The 20,997-nt window shown below is 38.9% G+C and overlaps 1 protein-coding gene across 6 annotated transcripts in view; it reads left to right on the top strand.

Annotated features, from left to right (window-relative positions):
- unc5db (unc-5 netrin receptor Db) overlaps positions 1-20,997 on the top strand; it is a 273,315-nt gene that overhangs the window by 107,140 nt on the left and 145,178 nt on the right. For all 6 annotated transcript variants that reach the window (XR_015776501.1, XR_015776502.1, XR_015776499.1 and 3 more), the window contains exon 2: positions 8,160-8,375. Coding sequence is in view for 2 of the 6 variants with exons in the window: in XM_088077178.1 (XP_087933304.1) it covers positions 8,160-8,375 (216 nt within the window). In the remaining 4 variants the exon portion in view is untranslated. The remainder of the gene's footprint in view (positions 1-8,159; positions 8,376-20,997) is intronic.

The following is a 20,997-nucleotide window of genomic DNA, read 5'->3' as shown; positions in this document are numbered from 1 at the left end:
AGGGTCCACAAGCAGAGATTGTTTCCAAAGAAATGGTTTCACAGGCAATATTCTAAAAGTCCATAGCCGCTCTTTTAAAGCTGCATGACTGTGCACTCCATCATTAAACCCTGCACTTTCCCAATCCTTCCTTGCATATCCAAACACACCGTGTAGTGCTTATTGCCCTGGCATGTCTCTAAGAGATTGCTGATTTGAATCTGCTTTTGTTCAACATGGTCCCCCGGCTCAGGGGCTTTGTCTGCCAGCCTGAGCCGACCGCACCACTGCCATGCCGTCGCTGTCCCTGTATGCAGATTGATACCCAGGGCATTTATCAGCTGCAGGTCCACTGCACTGAGCCTCATGTTAAGTCAGGTGGAAACCTGTGACTGGCAGCAGATAGGGTGAGGGAGCATTTTAGAGGCAGTGTTAAAATTAACCAGCGTAATGAGGAAATAAGTGACTTATTGGCGCCACAGTCATTTCCTTCATTAAGGCTGATATTTATGAGCATCCATCACGAGTGGAGCAGCCAGCGCTACGGCTCCAGGTTTATGGAGCATGGATTGTCACCTTGTTCCAATTATCTGCTACCTTTGGAGGTGCTGAATGTTTAAACATTCATAGAAAAGGAGCGGGTGCATCATTAGTTGTCGTGCAATGTGGGGAAAAAAAAAGAAAAGAGAGAATGGAGAATGGAGAGGCTCGTCTGGGCTGGGCAGTGTCGAGTTATTTTTATTCATCATAGCAGCAATTAGCTGATTAGAGTAAGGATGCTCAATGGCGAGGAAGGTGTTGGATGGAGGAGAATTACATGCCCCGACCATTAAATGTGTTAGTGCTTTAAATTATGCTGAAGCAGTGTTTCTCTCTGGTTGAACAATTTTAGTTGTATTAGCATGGCTTCATATAAATTTGTGAAAGCAGTGAAAGCTGTTTTCTTGATCTGTAGTCAGCACTTGCATTCATGCTTTTGTTTCTGACATTATTGGTAATTACATTAACACAAAGACAAAAAAGAGTTCTACTGGTGGCGCCTGTTTTTTAAATATACTGTACGGTAGTCCTCTAAGATTTGAATGTCTAATTAATAAAGACAAAATTAGCATATTGATGCAAAGGTTTTTGGAAGCTTTAAATGAAGATGTTGTAGAGATTTGTACCCTCACGTTTTGAAAACTAAAAAATAGTTGATTGGGTTATACAACGTGTTACATACAATATACAGACATACAGATAGGTAGAAACACACACATACAAGCCAAGCTTCTAATTCTCCAAGTCTCTGGAACTTTGAAGAATAACCAGCATTCTTCCAAAGATGTTTCCTCATTCAGTTTTTCATCATGGTGGTGACTGTCTTACACATCTTCCAAACCTCCCTTTAGTGTTCAGTTTCTTTGTGATCTGGTGACTGTGAAGCTCATGGCAAAGTGATTCCCAAGATTTTCAAATTTGCCCCTTAAAATGATGTAATGTCAAGGTCTAAACCACAGACTGTTGCAAATAATGGGTGAAACTGCTGTGACGTCACCCTTTGGTTTGTGGACCTCCATTTTGAAGCTCAGCATTTTGGCTGTCACCATTTGAATTTTTGAAGCCAGAAGTAATAATGTTTGGATAACAGGGTGGAGATAACCCTGATGCTAGCTGCCAACTTGGTTACTATGGTGTATTTGCAGTTAATGTTAACTGTGATGTTGCTAATTTTCATTAGCAAAGAAAACGACTTAAAACCATTAAAACAAAATGAAGGCCTACTTACTGGAAAACTGAATATAGACTACCTGATTCCTAAGAGGGTCTTTTAGTACAACCAAACACTGAAGAACATTTTTTTAGGCTATCAAAACATTAGTTACTTTAATGATTTAATAACGCACTGAAACAGCGACAGCTACGGCTGAGCCTATTAAGCCTGTGAGGTATCACAGTATAATTATTAGGGGTGGGGGAAAAAAAGCGATTCACATAAGAATCTCGATTCTCGTGTTTGATGATTCAGAATGGATTAAAAAATCCTTAACATCTATAATAAACTGTATTTACTAAATATAGTCTATTCTTAGCCCTCTAAAATTGATATCATTAGGAGAAGTCTTAATTATTTGAGACCATTTGTCGGATTGCCTTACTTTTTTCGCCAGTGAAAACTGCTGGCTGTGCTGTTCAGAGTGATGACTACGGTGCATTGTAGCTCTTTTAGAAGCCTCAGTATCCAGCCTGGGAAATTCGGATGTTTTCATGGGACCTTTTTCAATAAAGTCATAATGATAGATCCGATATTGGGTGTCTTCCGTCCATATTTTATCCATATTTCGATGATAAAAGTACATTAGCATCGATGCTAAATGCCATATTGGTTTTCCATGGTTCCTTTGGAGAGACGTCAGAGGTTTGTTTTGGTCTCACAAATCGGAACATCATCTTAAGCAAACTGCACTATGATTGGCCTAATCCTACTATATCTATCGCTCTGTGTTATTGGTAGCGCCTCATGCATTAGATTAAACTCTGGAAGCCCCTATAATAATAATGAGACAAGGGTAAATCAGGAGACAGTCTAACAAGCAGGAGGGCCTGATATGAATGCAAACTCTGTGTTCAATCTGTGTTGTAATTATCAACTTTAATAATTACAATGTTAATTTTTCACTTCCCGATTCCCAATACTTGGGAGAAAGGTTTTCTACAACAAAAAAGCTTGTACATTATATAACCTCCATAAAATCATACATACTTTGCTTTCATAACATAATATGCCACTGGCAAAACAGACTGGGGTAGATCCTGAAATTATACCTCCTATATTTTAAATCGGGAATTGATTTTGAATTGAGATCGTTTTGAGAATTGGAGAATGGATTCTGAATCAAATCGTGGTTAGTTTAGTGTCACATACACATGTATAGAAAAGACAGAAAAATAACCTTAAAAAGTTAGATGGTTGAAAGTTATCCACATATTCTCATGTCGGTCTCAAACCAGTACTCACATGCTCATATGTGCATTGAAAGAGTGATTGTTCGCTGTGTTACTTTCCAACCACTGCAACCCAGCAAAGAAATATAGTCTCTGGAGATGAAAGGTTGGAATTTTGTATTTTAAAAAAAATTAACTTAACGTATTTGGATAACTCTGGCTTGGCTGAATTTTTGTGCATTTTTGCACAGAAAGAGAACTGTGGTTTTTGTCTCTTGTCATCTCCACTGGAGTTAAGGTAACACTTGTCTTTGGCTATTTTTAGGTATAAAGCTCGAAAACGTAAGCTGTTCAGGGGCTCATGAAGCTGCTGTGTTTTCATCTTGACCATCATGCATGTTTGACTTTTTTAAATCTGTGTTTTGTAGATCTAAAAACCTCCTTATCCACTGAAAGGTATGTTGTCTTTAAAGTGGTAATATATAGTAAATGATAACATGATAAAGGCAGGAAATATTCTGTGAGTGTTCTTCTCTCAGCTGCTGCTGTAATCATCTCCTAAATAATCCACCTTCCAGTTCGCAGGGTCATTTAAGAGTAGATGTAATACCCATTGTTTTGTTGAAATTGCATTGCAGTTAATAGTAGCCATTATTTATCCATACCAATTGTAAGTGCTTCACCTTTATATTTATATATCTAAAAATGAAATTCTGCTGGTGAATTTAGTTAAGTAGTCAGATCATAACATCTGCTCATGTAAGAGCTGTGTGCTTTTTCTTATTAATGCACGCCCAGAGGAGAAACTTTGCTCTTTTGGAAGAAAACGCCTCCAAAGTTTGCCAGAGTCACAGCACAGTGTGCAGACAGGCACTGGCAACGTTCCTTTGAAAATAGCTCTCCTACAGATAGGTGTTGACAAGGCAGAGGTTGTACCAGGTTACACAAAGTTCCTACATTCTTTGCAAATCCAACAGATTGCCTGAAGATGAGAACGATAATTACCTGCAAGGTGTCATTTTAAACTGGTCTTTGTTTAACAAAAAAAAAGGGAAAGGAAAGGGAAAAGAACCAGGCTCTGTGTGATGCAGAGGATGTATAATTTATACAGCAAAGGGCTGAGATGAAGACAACCTCAGTGTGTGGAAAACAGCTTGTGGTAGCTGGTGTAATAGCTTGCCTCCACATGTGGTTATATACTGTCTGTAGATGGACAAAGAAAGACTGCCAGCCCTCTGAGAGCAAAACTCGGATTAAATTGCAGGGCTGCCTGTGATTTTCAACATTAAGAAACCCCAGCCACATTGATTTCTTCACAGCATATTCTTTCACCACTGTTTGTTTTTTAAATGCCATGTATGACATGAATACGAAAATGGCTACAAATGTATTAAAAACAACAAGGGTGGAAGTGGTGCCAGAAAGAAATTAGAAATGTCAGGATAGGAGTCAGTTTTGCATCAGATGTGTGCACTGGCCCGAGTTCCTATGCAGATTGAAATAATGAATTGATTTCAGACACGTTCCCCGAACCCGTCATCCACTTTTGTCCCTATCACCCAGTTTTTCACTGATTATGTAGAAATTGCTGGTTTTGAGCATAATGTCGTGTTTTCATCACAGTCACACTGTACCTGCATGTTTTGTGTATTTCTTATGTGCTACACTTGTCATATCTCATTTCAGTTAACTGCCTATACAACTAAGTCTTTCTGCATGCAACAGATGTTAATGATTTTATTCTGTTTATACATAGAATGAACTGGGTTGGGTTTTTTTAAAGGATAAAATATAATGAAGCAGAGCCAGACATTTGTTTTTTATTCCAGTCTTTGTTAAAGGTTCAATGTGTAGGATTTAATAATAATAATAATAAAGTTTATTTATATAGAACTTATCAGAACCAACGTTACAAAGTGCTGTACACATAAAAATCAGAAAACACACACAGGAAAAAAAAATAGAACACCACACAAAAGAAAAAATGTAAGAACAATTCACAAGAAAAATTGTTGGAAAAACAGAAATACAACACAGAAGAAAAATTTAAAATCAGTGGTTGAGAACAAAATCAAAACAGGGCAATGCAAGACTTAACTACAATTTCAGGTACCATATATTAATAAAACAATCTATAAAAAAGAGATTATAGGAATGCCTTTCGTAAAAATACGTCTTTAAAAGGATTTAGGAGGACATACTGGCAGAAATGGAATTTAAAATTCATACAGATGTTTTCCATAGTGGATAATTACCTGGAACTAAGAATTGTTGTTTTTGTTACTTTAATAATGAGCCATTTTACTGTTTTAACCCCATGCATAGTATAAAGAGTGAAAAAGTCTGTGTAGGGATGAGGTTGAAGTGGTTGATGGGTCAGCAAACACCATTATTTCAATCATACACCTTCACCAAAAAGACAATTTGTGCCGTGAACGACCTTTTTGGTCAATGTATAATCACAAATGTACAATTACTTTTGATTGTCTACAATGAAAGATGAAAGACCTTGAAAGGTGTATTGTAAATGTTTTTGTTTTGTTCAGTGTTTTTGATCTTTACTATTTCACATAACGACATAATTTCTAATGTTTTTTATGTTGTTCTGCATAGGGATGTCATTGGTTAATCATAAACTGGTTAACTGCTGTAATATTTTTGACTGGTTACTCATGTTGGCCTTATGGGTTGAATTTGTTACTCTTCTGTGCTGTACACCACCGAATCATTTGATTTGAATCATCAGTCAGTTGTATTTTTGCTGGTCAGTGTGCTGTGGGATGTTTTGGTCCTCAGACTTCGCTGCTGAGTAAGTGCTCTAGACTGTCATGCTACTCTTTGGTATAGGCTGCAGCGACACAGAGGGGGAAGACCTCTGCCCTGCAAGGTGCCAAGATAACATTATTTTCTCTCTTCTGCTCATAAGTGGTGAATTTACAGCTTATAGCAACTTAATATGACACAGTCTTTGGCTTTTGTTTGATATTTAGTTTCAGCAAAAAATGTTGTGCGCATTTAGGATCTGTTGTTGTTTAGCTTGTTTACTATATCACACGAGTGATGCTGTCACAACGAATGCTGAGCCCTGATTAAACTTTAATACTTAAAATCTGATTTGTCTTGACAATTCTGACTTCGCTAGTGACACCACTTATTTGTCAGGGCAATGATGCCATGACCCATGCAGTGAAAACATTGCGCCCATTCTCCTCCCAGGTTGGCCTGGTGAGTAAATGGCTTAATTTTGAGCTGCAAATACCCTTAAACATTGCTAGATATTTATTGCTATTAGCTCTGTTACCAGTGTCAGCAAAGCTAGGGTGTTAACATAGTTCACGTTAACCAGTGGCTAAATGATATGCTAACCAAATAAATTTGCAGAAATATAGCGCCCACTGCCCACCTTCTGGTCTCCACTGGTTAGCTAATGTTAGCCTTGGCTGTGTGAGAGCTAGCTAGCAGCACCACTAATTTTGAGACTGAACAATGTTGTGACTAATAGTGTGAGAACAGGCTTGCTGTGAAAACTTTGTGCCCACTCTATGGCCTCCCCCTAGGTCAGCCCGTTGAGTAAACAGCTAAATTCTTGACCACAAAACTCTGTTAGCAGTGTCTTGACCTCTGTTAGCAGTGTTAACAAGGCTAGTGCTGAATGTATGGTGGGCTAACTGGCTTCCACCAGACCTAGGTGGTCCTCAGTGCAGAGCAGCCAAGGTTAACCACAGTAATATGCAGTAATATGCAGAAGCATAGTGCCCACACCCCCTTTTCATGTGACCTTTGTTTTTACTCTGTAACAGATGTGACATAAAATGTGGAAAAGTAGGTACAATGCTTGTTTTAAATTACTGATTTTTAATTAGGCTACACAAAAACATTACTGGTATTCAAAAATACTTTAACAGTAACAAACGTAAATGTTATACATTTCGACTATGTCTGGTATTCCGTTATATCACAAGGTTTCACATGTAATTCCTCCTCCACAAAACAAATCTCTCTGCATGCCATGAATGTATAGGTTACATTAACATATAATGTTACTTACTATGCCGCCTAATGGAAGTTTTGATCATAATATATCAGTCCTGTTAGTGCCTGGCTGTTTTCATTTTTTCAGGACGGATTGAACACAAAAAAAAACAGGTTATAATGGAGGTATGAATAGCTAAAGGAAATGTGTGTAGTATCACTATGATAAAGACATCTAGCTGTCCTGCAGTGGGTAATGTCAGCATATTATTTCCATTCATTCACCTCCCTGCCTGTTTGTTTTATGTGTGGCCTCTCTTTACACCTGCATCCATTCATTTACCCATTTAACAAGGACAACATTGATTGAGAGAGGTGGTGAGAGGGCCGATTCGATTTCAGGGGACAGAATTGGATTTGATGGTGGGGCATAATAGCTTTCATGGGCTTTTACGGCACTGAATAGCTTAGCTGGAGCTGCCTTGATGGGACTGAGGTGTAATTCTGAGAAGGATCCCGTGGATGGCAGGATCACAAACATCCTGTTCCTTATTTTCCCCCAGCCCGCAGAGCTCTCTGTGCTTCACCCAGAGGAGGCGAGCCCAGGTAACCATGTGAGGCTGAGACCTACCTTCAAAGTCAAAAAAATCAAATTACCCTAAACAAAGTCAAGCTCTCAAAACCTGAGATTGTGTTTTCAAAACTGTGTTCAGATCGATGAGCTGCCACGCCAAACAATTGGTTGTGAACTGGACTGGGTGCTCGCCTAACTAAAAGAAAGGGGCTAACCTGCTGTGAATTGTCGTTAAAGACACGGTGGCATGTTGGCGGCAGCACAAAGGCTGTTTATGTGTGGACCAAAATCTGGGCCTTGTGGCTGAGATAAGATGTATTCAGACTCCACAGCCACAATTTGGGTAATCAGTCCCTCCTAATTCCTCTCCACTTGGTTCGCTCTGATTTCATTCATCTGCAAATTGCTCTGAGGAGAACAGTTTTGCTAGAATGGGGGACCATTTGTACTCTGTGTATTCTTTGCCTGTCTATAATATGTTGGCCTTTGAATTCAAAACATTGTCCATGGAGCAATCATTTTGAATTTGCAAGCAGTTGCCGTTATATGGTTTTTTTTAAAGTAAAAACTGCAGTTGAAAGTGTTTCTCACTGCTAAATTGTGCATCCAACTGAAAGGGATTTGCCTTTGTTTCTGTCAGACAAGCTATTGTTCCTTTCATGTGAAAGAGATTTGGGATGATGGAGTAACCGAGGTGTTGGGTTTGCAGGTGCCACAGGGGATGCTCAGCCTGACGCCCTACCCTCAGTGCAGGGCACCTTGCCACACTTCATCCAGGAGCCGGAGGATGCTTATATCGTCAAGAGCAACCCCATTAAGCTGTACTGTCGAGCCGCGCCCGCCTTACAGATCTTCTTCAAATGCAATGGGGAATGGGTACACCAGAATGAGCATTTTTCCCAGGAGTATAAGGACCTCAACACAGGTAAGATAAACCTTATGACTTTCTTCCAGCCAGTGTTAACATGTAATGGAGAGCAAGGTTGTGCAGCCATCTGGTGATTTTGTACAACTTGTAAAAGAGGGCTCACAGTTTTTTTAATTCTCATTACAATGTACTTTTTACAGGAAAAATACCAGTGAGAACCTAGAGTTTTTAGTATGTGCTTACATTTACCTTGTCATACCACTATTGTGATAAAGAAACTGGATGAACCACTCAGCTGCAGTGGTTTCATTAAATTACTACCACTCCTGGCGAATGTGTTCAAACACCTATAATCAAATGTGCAGGTTGCTTATCATGACGTTAAAAGTAAACATCCACCACAGTTCTGCTATCTTTAATTACCGTTTTTAAGAAAGTTGTTGTATCTTGTAAAACTAGACAATCTAAGGCATCCATTGGTACCAACCATGTCAGCATAGCTTGTTGGGAAGGGGACGAGATAACATTCCAAATTTAGGCAAAATTTTGGCAAGGGACGGCTTGGCTATTTTCAAAGGGGCCCCTTGAACTCTCACCTCAAAATATCTGAATGAAAAATTGGTTCTAAGGGTACCAACGAGTCTCCCCACTTGAGAAGGCTTGTTCCCAATCAATAGGCAAGTTTCCAAAGATCCTCAAAATGTGCAAATTGAAATTGCGGATATGGCAATGGAAACACTTTTTTTGGCTCTTATAGGTCAGATGATGCTATGGCTATGTGCTTGTTGATGTTATTGCATTGCATAATTCTTCAAAAGGTTTGGATCCACAATTCCTCTGTGAAATCATGGACTGTCCCTCCCTAGAAATCTCATACCTGGCCGCTGCCGTGTTAAAGGGGCTTGCCTTTCTATTATGGCTCTCATAACACAACTACGTCGTGTATATATATATTTATATATATGTAGACATTTGATAAGTAGCTGCTAGTAAAACCATTAGTTGTCATGTAATCTATATCTCAGTTAAATTCTTTGCTTGAATCCACTGAAAAAAAAACTTTCTATAACTTTGATGGTGCAGAGTTGTTCTTAGAGTGCAGGCATCGTGTTCTATGTTAACACATATTTTCACCAACAAGGTAAGAGGTAAGTTTGAATTTAGCTGGAAACCACAGGTACTGTACATTTGCAGAAAGCATGTGTCATTAAGTATCCCTGGAAAGTGTAATTATATTTTTGAATAGAAGGGTGCAGCATGGGTCAAGGAAGAACACATATATTGGAGTGGGTCTGAACCATAGGGCAGGTCCATGTTATTGTAAGGCATGGCTCTTGGCTTTGGCAGAGGTCTGTGCTCTCTCAGTGCCTTTCTAGTTTTATATTTAAGACACGATACAGTATTTGTTTCACTCACAGAAAAAAGGAAGGATCTACCATCATGCATTAATGCAGAGTCTTACTGTGTATGTAGATGCTTTCAGGTCCTGACTACAGCTTCTTAGACTGACCTTCAGTAAGAATATCAGTGTGGCCTCAGATGGTTTAAGCCTAAAAGCCAACAGAGGCAAAGCAGCTTCAGTAATCAGAGCTGGGCCAAGCAATATGTGCAGTATGTGCTCATTTTAAGCTCCTTGCAGTGCTAGATGGAGGGCCATACTGTACCACATCAGCACAAATTCTGCCAGTTTCACGAGTCACCACTCACAGAAATGTATAGGACTGATTCTCAAATGCTTTTCTGCTATGATCACATTCTCTGAAATAGTGTTACAGCGGTAGCTCCTCCCTGACTGCAGCTACAAAATGGTCATAAAACTGCAAATTTATTGCACATTTGAATATTTCAGCCTTTAAATAACTTTTTTTAAATTGATATTTAATTTCAGGGCATCTACATTAGAGTTTATCATTGCTGAGTAGTTGTTATGGGTCACCTTTTCTTAAAGAGCTTACCCTGAAAGAATGTCCTTAGTCTGTGTGGAGAGTGGAGAGTTTCATTAAATTCTGGAAAGGAACACTGAATACCTTTTAGTTTGCAATGAAAATAGAAAAACCCATGCTGACATTTGATTGCAAAATATCACACGTTGGTACCAATCGTTATTAGTCAAAGTGCTACCATCTAGTTTAAAGGCTCTGAAAACTTGGAGTCTAAAGTTACTTATTTCTTAAAAACATCAAATATTCATAACAAAAATGAGTCATGATTAAATTTAACTTTGGGGAAAATTGTTTTAGTTTTATCAGCATTTTAAAACTTAAATTTAAGCAAGGTAATGAAGCAATTCAAATGCTGTCAACCTGTTATTGGTTCACAAAATTACAGGTCCTCAACTCTATCAAATTGAGCCCTGTCAAATTCAAACTATGGCACAAACAAAACAGTTTTAAATTTTGTGTGATACACCCCAAACTCCTCAAACTTAAAATTGCAAGCACTTGTTTTAAAGCAAGTGTTCATCCTTACTGAGAAGCTAATTGAGAAACTAGGCCTTTTAAATTGTTAAATCAAAATTCTTTAAAATCAAATAAAGTGGATCGAAATTGAATCAACAGCATTAGTCATTTTTATGCCTCTGCGCCAGTGATCATTCAGGCTATAGGCATTATGTTTTCAGGTTGTCTGTCCGTCTGTCCATCTGGACGTGCGTACATCCACCCGTTCTCATGAATACGATATCTCAAGAATGCCTTAGGGGGAATTTCTTCAAATTTAGCACAAAAATCCACTAGCTTACTAGCCTCCACTTAACTGATTAGAATCTAATGGTCAAAGGTTAAGGTATGAGGTCAGTGACCTTATAAAACATGTTCTTGGCCATGAGTTCATACTCACACTAATTGTCTTATAGAATATAATGATGAAGTTCTGACATTTTATATCCAAGAGGTCAGTGGTCAACAGTGACATCAAAATGTTCTGCAAAACACTTATGTGGCTTACACTCAATGTCAGAACTCAGGAACAGAGGGGGAGGTATTTGGATACTGAATCAGTGACACTGACAAGGTTGTCAGTTAATTAATCAAGTAATAAGTTGGATGGATGGTCAATTGTTTGATTGATTGACTACAAATTCATAACAGAAGGACATAGCTGCAACTGGCGGACATCGTGTTTGAAAGCTGTTTAGCTGTTAATCATGCAGGGAGGTTGTAATGCAGTGATGCTTAATTTCTTGTCCCCGATTGGGTGCCAGGGTGGCAAGATAAATTCATTCTGGGGTGGCCTATAGCTCACCTGCTAGAGTGTGCGCCCCATGTGCCAAGGCCTATGCAGCGGCCCGGGTTCGATTCCAGCCTGTGGCCCTTTGCTGTGTGTCATTCCCCCTCTCTCTCCCACATTTCCTGTCATTCTACAGCTGTCCTATCGATAAAGGGAAAAATCCCCAAAAAATAATCCTAAAAAAAAAATTCTGCCATGGAGGATTCCCCGCAACTCTCCACAAAGGTCTTAGCTGAGCCTCTAATCTCCTAAAATCCTAAAAATGTCTTAAAATCCTAAAATGTCCCTAAAAGTCTAAAATGTCCTAATCTTTAACATGTCTTAGAAATCTAGAAATGTCCCACAATCCCAGAAATGTCTAGAAACGTCCTAAAATCAATGTCTTAAAATCCTATATACATCCTAAAACCCTAAAAATGTCCTAAAATCATAAAGATGTCCTAAAACCCTTGAAACCTATATGTACCTACTCTGACTGGCCCCTGGCCTCCTGTCATTTTGCAAATGTGATCCCCAAGAAAAGCACATTGAGTATTCCTGTTCTAATGATGTGCTTCTAGGTTGCATCATGGGAAATGTATGTTGGGAATGAATGTTTGTGGTGCTGAACACCATAGTAAATTTGATATATTATTGGATATATATTAAAAAAAGAAAATCTGTCTCTTGACTTCTCATACTTCATGGAAGTGTGATACTAAGCCACTGATCACCAGATTTCCCTTTTATACCTTGTTCAACTGCATTAAAGACTTACGCTACAAGCCAACATAACATTTGCTCTCTTTTTCCATCTCATCTGAACACCTGCTTTTTTGGCCTGTTGTTCCTCTTATTTGATGTATTAAATGTTATGCAATGAAAATTAAGAGCTTTTTGAAGCTCAGTAACCCTGATTCAGTTTTAAATTGTGTTGCAGTGATTTTAATTGTGTTTTTAAAGCCTCATACCAACTTTTTTTACACATTGGGTTTCAGCCCCAGTTGTTTATTTTTTCACATTCATAAATTAAATCAAGTAGGACTTAAGTGATTCTATGTTTGGACCATAATCACTGAGGAGATGTTAGGACCCTCAGGCTAGCCCACCTGTTAACCTAAAAATATTGGATGAATTCTTTTGTAGGTCTGCAGTCAATACATGTTGAGCTAATTCAGATATTGGTTTCAAGTTGAAGCTGTGATTTGAAGTGTGAGAGAAGCAGTGGCGGGTCATATCAATTAAGTCCCATTAGCTTTTGTCAGGTCGAAGCGTATTTATTAGACGACCCGACTGAGGCCTCCTGAAGGGATATCGGGCAAACAACAAAGCCGATGTGACACCTCGGCTGGAATGCTCTGTGATTAGAGGCTGTGAGAAAACCGTCGTTCTTGTATTCATGAAGGTCCCTCTGCAGGAAAGAGGCTTTAATTGCTTTTGCAAGTTCATTATAGTGTGATTGCTGTGCTGTGAAATTGTCGTAAGCGTGATAATGGCAAAATGAAATTTGGAACTTCAGTTTGCTGTTCTGTGTGTCGGGGAAAAATGCAAGGGAAAGGTAACTTGGTGATATTCGTCAGCTCATTTTATATGCAACATCAACAGGCAGCATCCAGCAGGGAGGAAGCTAATCAGTGGATTTGACAGATAAGAGTGAGAAACTATTCTAAAAGCCTGAGATGCCTCAAGGCGACAACATGCAGCTGCTGTGTTAACAAACTGCCAAAGTACAATATGAAACTTCTGAATCTAAAATTAAAGCAAGACTATGAAACCTTGGAAAATAACAAATATTACATTTTTCCTCTTTCAATTTAATAGTTGGATTCATGGGGTGTAAAACACACATCTTAATACAATACACTAAAGAGTTTTGCTTCTATGGCTGTCTGGCATGACCACTAGCTTATGGTGGCTAAAGCTAGACAGTGTGAGAAAACTTTAGATAGATACACCTGTGCTGACCTTTGCTGTCGGCATTTAGTATTTCTATAAATTACAAAAACGTCATATTTGCGTGGTTTAGTGCCAGTGGTGACGCATCAACACAATCGATGTAATCGATTACGTAAATATGTTGATTTACGTAACGTGTGTCAACGTGTCGCAAGAAGGATGTAAGGCCTGTTTCAAACAGCACGCGTCATGAGAGCGAGACGTCAGCCTCTCCAAGCAGCAGCTTGGTTCATGCGTGTGGTGTTCACACATACAGCATTGTTGTAACATTGCTGCTGCATCGCTGCCTGCTGCTATAAGTGCTGTATTTCTGTATTTAAAAGCACAAATTGCACTCATTCATGAAGTTGTGCAAGCTCCTGCACATCCGACACCCTGGCCCTGTAAATGTTTCAAAACAAAATGCATTGTATGAGCAACTGATGGAATTCTGTCAACAAGAGACGCTGTCCGAGGGCTTTTGTTTTGACAGGGAAGCTGCGTGTCAGCTGCAGCACACTAGATAAACGGTGGCTCGTCCTTTTTTTACACGTGACAGAAGCGTTTGTCAGCAGGAATAGACTGCTGAAAAACTGAATGATTATATTGACTCCGTACCTCTTTCTACTGCAGTTTAAAGTCTCTCTGTCAGTGATGAGGAAATACAAAGAGTTGTAGCTGTTTTACTTCAACTTCCCCGCTTCCACATTTACAGGATCAGGTTGTCGGCTGTGCAGAAGCTTGTGCTTGTAGAAATAGAAATACAGCACTCATAGCAGCAGGCAGCGATGTAGCAAAAACGCTGCATGTGTGAACACTACACACATGAAATACGCTGCTGCACGGCGAGGCTGACGTCTTGTGCTCCTGACGCGCGCTGTGTGAAACAGGCCAGTTAAGGCTGGGCTATTTTGATGCAGGAGGAATTTACTAGTTAGAATTATTTCTGTAAGAGTAAAGTTATAGTGATATTCAAATTGCATTAATTTTACTGTAAGATGTTTTATTGGACTGCTAGATTTGAGGTTTGTTACTGTAACAAAGAGTAACTGTTTTGTTACTCCTCCTGAAAGTATGTGAATTTTACATTGTTTTATTTATTTTGCTGTTGGATTGCTAAATGTAGATGCACTACATTCCTTTTACTTGAGTGGAACAAGCTCTTGCATTAATTTTATTTTGAAGAGACTTTATATCAGACTGTAAAACACAGATTATCAGTTAGACTGGACTATGTTTTTGTTGGGGAATAATGCCCTGCAGTGTAAAAGTAATAGTAATAGTAATAGTAATAGTTATAGTAATAGTAATAGTAAAAATAATAGTTAGATCAATAAAAAAATTTAAAAATCGCTAGATTCATTGATAAAAAAATGTTTTTAAGTGACCCATGTTTTTTTTCCAGCAGCTTTTCAGCCCCTAAATGTAGATGTTTTTTTAGCAACCCATGTCTGTTCCTCCAGCAACTTTTCACACTCAAAATGTAGGTGGTTTTTAGTGAACAATGAGTGTTTTTCCAGTTGCTTTTTATTTGTTTATTTTTATACTTTATTTTTTCCAAAAATTGTTGTTGTTTTTCCGGCTGGTATAATGCCACAAAAAGTGATGGTTTTATCCCAAAACACTGCTGCTTTTCATACAAAAAACAAGGTATTTCCAGTCAAAATGTAAAGTTTCAACATAGCCTCTACATATTAACATGCCTGTGGTTCATGGTTTGCAGAAACATGCAAATACTGTAATTTGTAATTACACAAATAAACAAATCTATTTCTTTAATACTTTTCTGTAGTTAAAATTACAGACTAAAATAACATTTACCTACAGTATATTCAGTCTCATAAAGTTATTATGGTGATGATGTTAGCAAACGGCTATCTTTTTACACATGCAGCAGATATCAAGCAACACTTGCATTCCCTTGATGCTGTGTAATGAGGGCTTATCAGAGCTTAAAGACTAAAAACATTAGTTCTATCCATCTATTAAAATTCCTGTTTCCATGCTGCAGAAGATAGTGTGATTAATGGCTTGGATGCCTCCTCCACAGCATCACAGTTTCTCTCGTTTCAACCTCGAACCTGATCTCTATGTCAAGATGTTACTGTGATACCCTTGTGGGTATCTTTCTGCAAATACTGTAATTAAACTGTCCTTTGAGTCATTCTTTTTCAGTAGAGGGGGAATACATGCCAGTCTATAAATGGACTCCGCAAAAACCCAAGGAGATAGCTCGTAGTCTGAAAAGTGTTGGTAAATAATGAAAATTCTAAGACATGCTCTGATATACTCACAGCAGACATTTCAACATGTCTTGGCAGGAAAAGCATATGTCCTGTTAATGACATTAATAAAGAGGCATTTTGCTTGGGTTTACCAGTTCCAAGGCTCTGGCATTGTGCATGCTGGCTCCCTGTCAAGGCTACTGTAACATTTAATGGAACTGAGACAACGTTAATGTTACTAGTCACACCTGTGCTTCTCTTTTATGACAAAATATGAACCATGAAAAAGGGCCTTTTGTTGGAAGAAGGAGCTTTAATGTCATTATCTTGGGATTATTGGTGTGCATGGAAATGCAGCTCATACAGAAAAAACAGCCACGATTAGGGGCCATGCTTAATGCACCAAAATATGAAAATCTACAAATAAAACATGCTTAAACACGGTATAAATGTAAAATAATGTGATAGATATCCATTTAGAATAGCCAATAGCATGCCTCAGTATCTCAGAAAAATGAATAAAACCTTCGCTGTGGGACAGGAGCTAGCCTAAGGGAGGGCCTTTTCCTTTTTAAATGACTACAGGCATGGCTGTTGGTGAACTAACACTACCAGCAAATGCTGTGAAGCCACAGCAACAACTGCCTGTTACCTTAACTTCAGGCTGGACAGACAAATAGACAGACAGTCTCAGAAAGACTGCTCCACAAAATGAGACAGGTGCCGGGGTGAGAACCTGACCAGTTAAGGGGAGGAAGGTACCACTAACACCACAATATGAGAAAGTATGGTGTTGCTGTAAAACTATTTAATGTGAGGCAGATTACTTTTGTTGTTTAGTGAGTAAAAATAAAGGTGCATGACTCATGCTGAAATGAGTGAGTTCTTACAGTTCTTAATATCTTGAAATTCAGCATTTTTTTTGTCAATTGTATTATGTAATCTCAAGCAGGACAACACTGTAAATGTCTGTTACAAAAGGACAGCTGTGAATATTATGAGTGTCAGAACAGTCACATCCAGCATCCTGTTAAACATCTGCTGCAGTTGTTAAATATAAACTTATGCTTATGCTTGTTGTTACAGTAGGATTCTGGTATCATTAGATAACTAGGGAAAAATATCAAGAAATCCATATTTATAATTATATATTTAAAATTAGCCTACAGAAAAAGATACATATTTTTAAAAAATCAGGTAATTTTCTTATAACTTTATTATTATTTTCACATTAATTTGGGGGTCATTTCTGGTTGTTAATTTCTTCCTTTTCATGTTTTTGACAGCCAAATTGATTAGGTTTCAGAGAGTTAATGTAACATTACTGTAGCAGTGAGTTGTGCACTTTTTGACATCTAGGCTTAAAATGAACTTAAATTATTCAAAGAGGTACAGTGTCAATATACACTCATCTAAATATTGCAAAACAATTTCCCTGTAATAGAGGAACCATTAATCTGACCAAACATTTCACAACTAGGTTTGAGTTTATTTATCTCTATAGAGACAGCTTCTCAGAGGGGGCCTTGTAAAGTAAGATGCAGGGTCCGTAGGGGTCCTTGAGGTGTCTTCAGAGGAATTATGAGATTTTTTACACATTGTTTATATTGTTTATATTTTAGTTTCTACACATAGCGTCTTTAAGGCAATTCAAATAGGGCTAAAACTAACTAAAACTCTAGTTACGCAGCCAGCTTTGTTCATGTCGCCAGTATCCCAGCATGCTTTTTACAGAAAATCAGTCGCTTCGTAACACACAATGAATGGAAGCAGATTTTTGGTCAGCTGAAGTCGCGTATAGTGGGGCCTCACCCTACAGCAATGGTGCACCAGAGTAAAAGGAAAGGCCATCTGTATTTCTTGTCTTCTTTATTCTTTTGTAGCCTAGTTGAAGAAGAATGGTTGTCTGCCTATTGAAAGCAAAATAAGAGGACACTGACATCCCTAGTTGTAATTCAAGCCTCACTGCTGTTTGTTGTGGTAACTGGTCCAGAAGCATGTGAGTATTAGTGCATGCTAGCTTGCTCATGGCTGCCACTTTGCACTGTGCATATGCAGCTGTTAGTGATGATATTGGGACATTGTCGCAGAAAGATCTTCTGGTTTCCTGCCAGTTAGCACCATTGGCTCTGTCAGTGCTGCGGCCTATTAAGCCCTGTTTATGGATATAGCTGCTAGCTGCCGGCTCAGCCACCTCCATGTTGAGAATGGAGTCCAGATAATTCATACGTTCTGATTTTTGCTTTGAGCCCCTTTAGTGTAATTCAGGTATAATTTACTGAAATTACCCAAATGAGGTGGAGCTTTGAAAGTCTATGAACTAATGTGTGTCACAGCTAAACACTGACTAGTTAATGCAGATTTATTTCCTCTTCCTTCACTTGTGCTCATCACAGATCATAATTCTGATGCATATTTCATATTCATTGACTCAAATTAGGCTCATCAGTATTCCCACGTCAGTAAGTGCCTGCTGCCATCGCCGCTCTTCTCATGCTGACAGCCCAACCACCCCTCCTTTTCTTAACCTGCTTTATTATCAGTGCCACTACACTCTCCTGTTTTCGTTTAGGGGGTTTGAAAAATTACGAGTCATTTTACCTTAACTTACTTACTTACTGTGCACCAACTGGTTACCTCTCACTACAGTCATTGCACTTAACTGCCTGTGGCACTGCCTGGCCATGTAAAATCTCCCCGTTATCTGCTGGCCCAAGTGGATTAGCAATTAGAAGAGCCCGAGGATGTCCTCGCCATAGCCGCTGGCACAGGCCCATCTTATATCAGTTGTAAACGCAAAACCACAGATAAAGGCGGGTTTAACGGGAAGGCTTTGTCCTGGCTCAGTAATAGACAGCAACATTGTGTATTGGATTAGAACGGCTAATCAGAGAAGGAGATCAGTGAAGAATTGGAATGTTATTGATTAGGACATGGGCCCTCAATGCCACCAGGAGCCTCTGATAGCATCTCTTATTTACCAACTAGCCTGATGAATCACTATGCACTGATAAAGCTGACAATGCCCTTGAGTTCCCCAGAAGCAGACACGAAGAGAAGACTGTGTATATGTGCGCTGTGTGCTATACAGCACCTGAGGACAGGCAAACCTGCAAAGTGTGTGCATGGATATTGATTGCATTTTTTATAGATTATTCTAGTCCCATCTATAAAGAAACATTGTCAGCAGCTGTTTGCAGATTAAATTCTAGCAAGTTCATCTGAATGTCACATTAAGGCCTGACTGTGATCAGAAATGAAAGGTCATACACATTTTTGCTTGTGATTATAAACTTCAGCTTTTACTGTGAGTCCCTTGACACTTCCACAGGGTTTCCCACAATTGAATTTGTGCCAGCCTGCCTTAAGTAAAACATCAGTTGCCACAAACTGATTTCCTATTTTTGGAGCTAGACTGTTCATTGGGAATGTTTTTGAAATATATTTATACTGTTTGGTTATGCGTTGCAACTCTCAGAGTGAAAAGTGTACTCTGGGCACACGTGGAGCAGCAGGAGGTCAGGGGCATTTAAAGTGAAACTTAAAGGGAACAACAACCTTTGTATCAAAACAATGTGGGTAGTATGTGTAAATGAACTATGGGAAACTTTGCTCTGTCTAACCAGTACCTAGATATCCCTCCTCCCCAACCAGTGAAACTGATGGGTGACATATCTGGCGTGGCTGAGTTTCACTGGCTCGGGCTGTTGCTTGATCTTCAGGCTGTACTTCCGTATTTTTATATTGCCTACCGTCTATGTGGCCAGCATGGACACCAAGATTATAGATTATAGTTAAAAGCTTGGTAGTGCTGATCAAATATATACCAAGATTATGTTACTGCATTGCAGATTTTTCTCCTAAAATGTTTTCAGAAAAATATTTTAGTACCTTGTGTCACTATAATAGTGAGTGTTTGTGAACAGGAAGTGGATGCCATACTGCTTCCTGCACCGTGAAAACAAAAACCTAAAGCTCAAACGATAAACACAGCAGTGAAACCACATCTAACCAAAAACCCATTCAAACAACCAGTAGAATTCCAGATGAGAGAACTGACGGTGCTGAAACGCTAACTCATTTTGGGGATTTATGACAAATTTCTGATGAACTCGATTGGTCTGGTACAGCACAGTGCATTCTGGTAGTTGTAGGTTTTTTACATCCTGAGTAAAAGTGAATGCTCCACACCTTTTTCTCTATTTTCTCATGTCATGTAGCACCAATTTTAAAAGTATTTGTTTTAAGTGAGGACCCTCTTTTAATCAGTGAAATGCTCCTTTAAGGCCTGAATCTGATCCAAAATTATATACACATTAAAGGACATACACATTTTTGCTTTTGATTGCAAACCACCACTTTGGACCAAGATTCAACAATCATACAGGAAGAAATCAATCATAGAAGAAAAAGAGATACCTTTTCTTCCACCCACAGTACCCTCACTGGACCAGAATGCAATGCAGCTTCAAGGCAATTCGCATTTTAAGAAAGGGCCAGGCTGCAGACACACCCCAGTGTTCCCAGAGCGCTCGGCTCCTGAGCAACAAGATATTTATTTGCTCACAAACCCCTGTGAGATTGAAGGCAACAAGCGCACCCCCCTTGTTGAAAGGTATTCTGGGAAATGCTGAAGTACATGAGGCAGGTTGAGGGAAAATGATGATGCATAACATTGTGAAAGGACAGGAGGGTGGATTTTTGTCTCTAAGACAGGACTGATCTGTTCTTGCCAATCTTGGCACATTAAACTGAACACTTTGCTGTGGACTCCAGAGCTGGGTGAAGTACAGAAGGTTTAGTTGGACTCTTTCCCAGTAATAAAGTTCTCATCAGGTCAGTGAGACATATTGTAGCAGCTTAACAATGCAGAGAGATGACTGGTATGAGATATGCAGGGGATAGGAATCAAGATAATTTCCTTTATGCGCAGCAATACTCAGCGAGCCTTGATGCAATTATAAGAAGATCCTAATGAAGTCTCTAGTAATTGCCTTCTTGTTATTAAAAATGTTTCATCCACCTATTTTCATGCTAACTAAGCCGTATTGAATTACAAAAGCTGACCGGCAATGGCGAAATTAGATAAAATGTCCACAAAAGGCTTTATGCAGGCTTGAAGCTAAAAGTTTAATATCTGTGAAGACTGTATAGAAATTGTGATGGAAATGCATTGTCCAGTAAATAATGGCCAAGGCTTGGCACTGCTGGCTCAATTTCAGTGCACTGAGCAGCAGTTTAAACATACGCCTGAACATAAAATATCTTCAAAGTATGTCCATCACATAAGAGTTATGCAAAGCAGGCAATTG

The sequence above is a fragment of the Plectropomus leopardus genome, chromosome 4, assembly GCF_026936395.1.
Source record: "Plectropomus leopardus strain MGB_pleo_1.0 chromosome 4, ASM2693639v1, whole genome shotgun sequence".
Lineage (NCBI taxonomy): Eukaryota > Metazoa > Chordata > Actinopteri > Perciformes > Serranidae > Plectropomus > Plectropomus leopardus.
The sequence above is the reverse complement of the archived record's forward strand: the minus strand, read 5'-3'. Positions and strand labels throughout refer to the sequence as shown.